This window comes from Leuciscus leuciscus, assembly GCF_965113295.1.
Source record: "Leuciscus leuciscus genome assembly, chromosome: 21".
In the NCBI taxonomy this organism is placed as follows: Eukaryota; Metazoa; Chordata; class Actinopteri; order Cypriniformes; family Leuciscidae; genus Leuciscus; species Leuciscus leuciscus.
In genome coordinates, this window is record NC_138745.1 from 16,650,305 (window position 1) to 16,657,804 (window position 7,500).

The window sequence follows — 7,500 nt, forward strand, 5'->3', positions numbered from 1 at the left end:
AGGATCTTTTTCCCTGTTATGCACATTCTTAGTGAACACATCTGTAGACAAGAAAAAAAAAAAAAAAAAAAGTCAAAGCCCTGTGTTGTTGCATACCTAGAATGCTTGATGGTCCTGGCTTCCTCCCTTCCATGTCATTCATTCCCTCCACATAGCGAAAGGCAACCTCATGCAGTAGCTCCTCACCCACTTTCCCTGCAAGGTAAAGACGAATCATAATATTTGTTTAATTTCAGAACAATCAACATCATAATTCTGTTAACTGGACCAACCTGTTGCTAGAGCTTCAGCGGTTGCCAAGTGAAGAACTGTGTCATCACTAACTGGCCAATGAGGAAGCTCCACAGAGATGTTTTTCAGCCCTCCTAGTTCTTGCAGTTCCTAGAGTAATAAATTGGGGTGCTTTCACACTAAATTCTGTACACTGTGTAACTTTTGGTGATATAGCAGTTAATAAACACAAAACTGCATGTGTCTTGCAGAAAAACATTGTATCCGGAGCTACTTCTCTCTTTTCATATACGTATATGTATAAGTTTGTTTGAGTTTGTTTTGGGACTTTGTTGTTGAAGACGTTCACTGGGGGACAAGTTTGTCAAATGGATGTGCTGTCTATTGTCCTACTGTGGTTTATATCCCTTCTTCCCACACGTCTGGATGCATCACCTGTTAAACAACCGGTGAGGATCCAGTATAGCAGAGAGTTTCTTCTTCAGTGGCATCGGCCTTACAACGTTTGTTATCCTGTGGATCAATGTCCGCCACATGGAAACGGTGTTCATAATAATACTGGATTTCCTACCAGACGGGATTGTAACTCTCGGAAAATGCGGAAGAGAGGGAAGAAAGGAGGGGTACGGGTGAGGCTGTAAACCGAGAAAACCAATCATGGCCAATGTCCAGTCCCTTAGGAGCAAGATTGATGAACTGCAGGCAACGCTAAGTTTCCAACATGCTTATGAGGATGCTTGTATTATGACTTTCACTGAGACGCGGCTAAAAAGTAGCGACCCTGATAACTCCGTAATTATCGACGGGTTTGGCACTCCTTTTCGCACTGATCGTTGTCCTATAGTTACGGGGGAAAATCAAGGAGGTGGCGTTTGTCTTTATATCAACCACAAATGGTACAGATATGTTACTGTGAGAGAGAGTGTGTGCACTAAAGACCTTGAACTACTCTCTGAATTCCCTCAACTTTTTGTCACAGTGGTCTATGTACACCCAAGGGCAAATGAAGCAAATGCAGCAGAGACCCTTGGGAGTGTTGTGCATAGACTGCAATCTATTTCTCGAGATGCTCCAAATTTGATCCTGGGCGATTTTAACAAAAGTTCCATGAGGTAGTGATTGCGGAATTTTTATCAATATGTGTCTTGCCCCACACATAAGACTCTTGACCTTTGTTATGGATCAATTAAAGGTGCATATAAATCTGTTGTTCAGCCTCCAGTGGGGTCGGCGGACCATAATACTGTCATTATATATGTCCCTGTATATAAAACTGTTTTAAAAAGAGTACGACCACAGACTAAGAACATCAGTGTGTGGTCTGAGGAGTCTACTGCATCTTTGCAGGGATGTCTGGAATATACAGACTGGGATGTCTTTTATGACTCTTGCTCGAGTATAGATGAACTTATAGATGTTATTAGTAGTTTTAGTGTCTAAAACTAAGACACAAGTATTAGTGTCCTTTTGTGAAGATATGCTTATCCACAGTAAGACTGTTAAATATTTCCAAACAGGGTTGGGGAGTAACGGAATACATGTAACGGCGTTATGTAATCAGGGTACAAAAATCCAGTAACTGTAATCCGTTACAGTTACGTCAAAAAACTTAGTAATCAGATTATAGTTACATTTTGAAAAAAGGGGGAATACTTTCAGGATTACAATGGTTTCATTTAAAACTAAATAAATAAGTATTTTGGCATAATAACACTATTATGAGCGCTGCTTGACAGTAGTTCCTGGTTCTGTTGCCAGTAATAACTCACGTGTGCCACCCGCTGGTGCATGCGCAAATAACAGCTTTCTACAATCTCCTCAGACGCAGATTGAATCACTGCTGCTAGTAGAAACGATGCTGCCTGCGGGTAAAATCGCTTTTAATTCATGGAAATTACGCTGCTATTTTGTAGAAATTAGGAGAGTAGCTTTTTTAGTACCCAAAATGTCCTTTCTTAATCTTTTCTCGCGTAACGGGATGTTCGCTGTCTAGGTAACAGGGGAACTCCCACTGCCAACGCCCCAAGTGCAGTCAGGCAAATTAAGAAAGATCACGGCTTTAGTCAACATGTAGGCCTGTTTTAAAATAAACTAATATGTAGATTGTGTAAACATTTTAAATGTTGTGTTTTTATTTTTTTGTTAAAAATGTGTTAAAAATAAAACAAAATAATCTGTAATACCATACATTAGCCACTAGATGTCTGTATAGCCCTTTACATAAATACATATTCAGGCCTGTGTGTATATTTTGCAAATATTGTGCACTGGACCAAATTCTTAATAATATATATATATATATATATATATATATATATATATATATATATATATATTTTTTTTTTTATAATATTTCTTCTTGCTTGACTTTATTTATATACGTGACCTTGAAGTAATCCAAAAGTAATCAGTTACATTACTTTCATATTATAGTACTTGGATTACGTTACTGAATACTTTTTTTATGAAGTAATTTGTAACTGTAACGGAATACATTTTTAAAGTGACCCTCCCAAGCCTGCCAAACAATAAGCCATGGTTCACCAAATCCCTCAAATCACTACGAAAGATGTAGAGCATTTCATGGGTAATTTGGCCAAAAAATGTGAGTTGCAGAAGGAAATAAAATAGAAGTTAGGAAAGCAAAGTCAAATTACAAAATACACCTTGAGAAAGAGTTGAGGATGAACAATTTAGGGTCTGTTTGGAAGGGGAGCTCATAACTGGATATAATGGGTGTGTAACGGTCACCAGCTGAAGTGCCCTTGAGAGCCACCAGAGGGCACTCCACATAAGACTATTATCACTCACAAACTACATTTCCCATAACTCACTGCCCGGACTCATCATCACTGATCACATTCACCTGTACCTCATTCACTGATTGCATTCACCTGTATCTCATCCTGTTAGTCTCAGTCTATTTATACCATGTTCATTCATTCACTCATGGCGAAGTCTTGTTTGTGTCACACTGCATTTCTGAGCGTTTATCCTGTGTTTTGTTTATCTGGTTTTTGATCTTGGACTGTTTCCTCATTTGTATGATTGTTATCTGCCTGGCCTGACTTGGACTGTTCTTGGACTTTTGATTATTGCTGCCTGCCCCGAATTCTGCCTGTTATCTGGATTACCCTTGCTGTTTGATCTACATTGCTCTGTCTGCCCTGTTTGACCCTGCCTGTACGACCTTCCTTATTAAAAGCTGCATTTGGATCCTCTACTCTCGTGTCTTGGAGCAGTTTCGTGACAGAAGACTTCGCCACACCCAGATCCAGCAGCTATGACCTCCAGGAATCCAGCAGTACGGATCTCGCCTGATCTTCCCAGCATGAGCCGGGAGTTCGCTGGACAGATCGCGGCCTTGGCCCTGGATAGCCTCGATCTGTTCCAGTACACCTGGGGGTTTGTTCCTCTCGCTGCCTCTTGCTCTCTAGGTGACGAGGCAATTAAGTTGTGTTACCGGCTGGGGGCTAAGGAGGTCGACCCGAGGGAGCTCCCCGATCTCTCCGGTCTGGATTGGAGAGAGGCACTCTCCAGATGTCTGGAGAGCTTCCTTCCGAGGCACGCCATGTCACCGTCTGCACTTCACGCCAGTCCAGCCGAGCCTGCACTTCACGCCAGTCCAGCCGAGCCTGCAAATCACGCCAGTCCAGCCGAGCCCGCACTTCACGCCAAATCTGCCGAAGCCAAGGCAGTATGCGTCATGCCCGCCGCCCCTGAGACAGCAAGCGACATGCCCGCCAAGCTAGAGCCTTCACCGCTGGTCTCGTCCAGCACAGAGCCCTCTTCACCGCTGGTCCCGTCCAGCACAGAGCCCTCTTCACCGCTGGTCTCGTCCAGTACAGAGCCTTCTTCACCGCTGGTCCCGTCCAGCTCAGAGCCCTCTTCACCGCTGGTCCTGCCCAGCTCAAAGCCCTCTTCGCCGCTGGTTCCGTCCAGTCAGAGCCCTCTTCATCGCTGGTCCTGTCCAGCTCAAAGCCCTCTTCATCGCTGGTCCTAACCAGCTCAGAGCCCTCTTCGCCGCTGGTCCTACCCAGCTCAAAGCCCTCGCCGCCGCTGGTCCCGTCAAGCTCAGAGATGCTTCACTTCCTGCCTGCCGATCCAGAGACTGTTCACGTCAGTCCTGCCGAGCCAGAGCTTCACGTCAGTTCTGCCGATCCAGAGACTGAGCTTCACGTCACGTCAGCCGATCCAGAGACTGAGCTTCACGTCACGTCTGCCCGTCAAGAGTCTCGTCCCGCCGAGACTGAATCTGTTCCTGAGCCTGAATCTGATCCTGATACTGAGCCTGAATCTGTTCCTCTTCCTCTTCCCGTGCCTGTGTCTTCGGACAAGATGGCCGACTCCACGCCTGTGTCTCCGGACAAGATGGCCGCCACCGATCTAGAGTCTCCGGACAAGATGACCGCCGCCGAGCCAGTGTCTCCGGACAAGATGGCCGCCGCCGATCCAGAGTCTGTTCAAATCACGTGTGCCGAGCCAGTGTCTCCAGACAAGATGGCCACCGCCAAGCCAGTGTCTCCAGACAAGATGGCCGCCACCGAGCCAGTGTCTCTGGACAAAATGACCGCTGCCACATCGACTGAGCCCTCAACAGAGATAGCCGCCGACATGCCTGAACCTGAGCCCTCAACAGAGATGGCCGCTGTCACGCTGTCTGTTCCTGTCCCTGAGCCGGTGTCTGTTCCTGTCCCTGAGCCGGTGTCTGTTCCTGTGCCATGGTCTCCTCCCAGGCCGCCTGAAGGGTCGTCTCCTCCCCGGCCACCTGAAGGGTCGGCTCCGCCCTGGTCGCCTGCACAGCCTGCTCCGCCCTGGTCGCCTGCACAGCCTGCGTCTCCAGGTCCTCTTCCGCTCTACGGGCCTGGCCCTCCATCCCGCCCCCGGGTCCGCCTCCGCTCCACCACCCTCCTGGTCAGTTTTGGGAGCGTCTGGAATCCGCTCCTTAAAGGGGGGGCTATGTAATGGTCACCAGCTGGAGTTCCCTTGAGAGCCACCAGAGGGCACTCCACATAAGACTATTACTCACAAACTACATTTCCCATAACTCACTGCCCGGACTCATCATCATTGATCACATTCACCTGTACCTCATTCACTGATTGCATTCACCTGTATCTCATCCTGTTAGTCTCAGTCTATTTATACCATGTTCATTCATTCACTCACGGCGAAGTCTTGTTTGTGTCACACTGCACTTCTGAGTGTTTATCCTGTGTTTTGTTTATCTGGTTTTTGATCTTGGACTGTTTCCTCATTTGTATGATTGTTATCTGCCTGGCCTGATTTGGACTGTTCCTGGACTTTTGATTATTGCTGCCTGCCCCGAATTCTGCCTGTTATCTGGATTACCCTTGCTGTTTGATCTACATTGCTCTGTCTGCCCTGTTTGACCCTGCCTGTATGACCTTCCTTATTAAAAGCTGCATTTGGATCCTCTACTCTCGTGTCTTGGAGCAGTTTCGTGACAGGGTGTGAGATCAAGAAAGTTCAACTACCTGGGTATGACTCTAGTAGTCAACTGGCAGAGGATTTAAATAGGTTTTATTTACGATTTGATATAACTGAATTTGGTCCTGTGATAGAGTCTATGAAATCTAAAATGAGTTATGGTTGTGCTTATAACTTTTTTGATGAATTGTCTGTAATTAAAGTTTTTAAGGGTTGTAATATGAGAAAAAGCCCTGGTCCAGATAACATTGGAGGGTGTTTAATTAAGGTCTGTGCAGAGCAATTGGCCCCAGTGTTTTGCAATATCTTTCAAAGATCATTTGCCCTCCAGAGAGTCCCTAAACTTTGGAAGAAAGCCACTGTGGTGCCTTTGCCGAAAACTACAAATGTTGTAACATTAAATGACCTTAGGCCAATAAGCATTAACAAGCATTAACATTATAATGAAATGCTTTGAGAAACTAGTAAAAAAGGAATTATCTAAAACTAAGAATATGTTAGACTCTCTTCAGTTTGCTTATAGAACAAAGCGAGGTGTCGAAGATGCAACAGCAACTCTACTAAATTTGGTATTGCAGCACTTGGAGGGTAGTAAAACACACGTTAAGTTCTTATTTATTGATTTCTCATCTGCTTTTAATTCCCTACAACCCCATATTTTAGCAGATAAGTTAATGACTAATTTTGGTCTTGATCTTAACTTATATCTTATAAAATATCTTATAAAATATTTAACGCAATTACGCAGTATCCGTTTTTTTCTGTCACCCGTTGACTAGCGTTGTATGATCACGCTCTTATTAATGTGAATGCTTTTAAACCATTCAAGCGCGACAAGAAAGAGACCCGCGCTGTAAGCCCTGCCCATTAGCCTACACACACACAGAGAGAGAAAAGACGCGTAGCGATTTCTCTTTCGGGCTTGAACAAACCATTACACACACAAATTATGCCAAAATGTCAGTTTTGTCGAGTGTCCTCATAAGAGCAGTCTTAAATTATTTAAATAAAGTAGAGCGTAGAGATTTGTGAGAAAATGGGACGCGTGTCAGATCGCGTCTCTGTCAGCAGCGGCTGGTCTTAAAGTGTCATTAATGTTAATCAAAGAACAAAGGTAAGAGAGTAAATTACTCACTCAGACCCGGCGCCAGGAGGATGTTATACCCGTAGCCTAATAATCATGAATGCACTCCGCTATCTTTTAACACATCTCCGGCGAACGGCTTCTTCACGCAAAAGAAAAACTCTTCATGAAGCGCAGTGAAATTCAGCGACCAAATGTGGCGTTTCCTGATGGATCGAGGTTGTTCGTTAACTTCATTTTATACCTGCAATTCACACGAGCTCTAAGCGCATGCGAGACTGCTGCGAATAGTCAAACTTTATTAATCAAACAAAATCAGAGGGAATAATTTCTTTCATGTATTTTTTATTTATTTTAATTTATTTTTTTACCGGTTGGCCGGTCACATGGCTTTCATAGTTTTCAGTTACGTGACTGGTGCGGAGACCTGGAGTGTTATTTAAATTTTTTATTTAGTTTTATTCATATTTTGATTTTGAATTAGCTTTGAATTAGTTTTATTTTTAAACTTTCGGATTCAACCTATGTTTTCAAGCAGTGAAAAATAGACTACACTGACGACGCGCTGACAGACAGGACCGAGCAGGTATTTAATATGAAACAAAGTGTCAACTTTCAAATTTGGTCAGTCAAAGAAAATTAAACAATAAATAGGCCTACCGTTTTGTGGCTCTTTAATGTGTCGTGTGACAGATTGCCTCAGTTAAAGCCAAGTTCAAATCCACTGACGTTAA

At 44.1% G+C, this 7,500-nt stretch overlaps 1 protein-coding gene across 1 annotated transcript in view; it reads right to left on the reverse strand.

Annotated features, from left to right (window-relative positions):
- adprh (ADP-ribosylarginine hydrolase) overlaps positions 1-7,500 on the reverse strand; it is a 504,999-nt gene that overhangs the window by 389,372 nt on the left and 108,127 nt on the right. Inside the window, exons 3-4 of the mRNA XM_082152910.1 lie at positions 273-381; positions 97-195 (exon numbers count right to left, since the gene is read on the reverse strand). Coding sequence (XP_082009036.1) covers positions 97-195; positions 273-381 — 208 coding nt within the window. The remainder of the gene's footprint in view (positions 1-96; positions 196-272; positions 382-7,500) is intronic.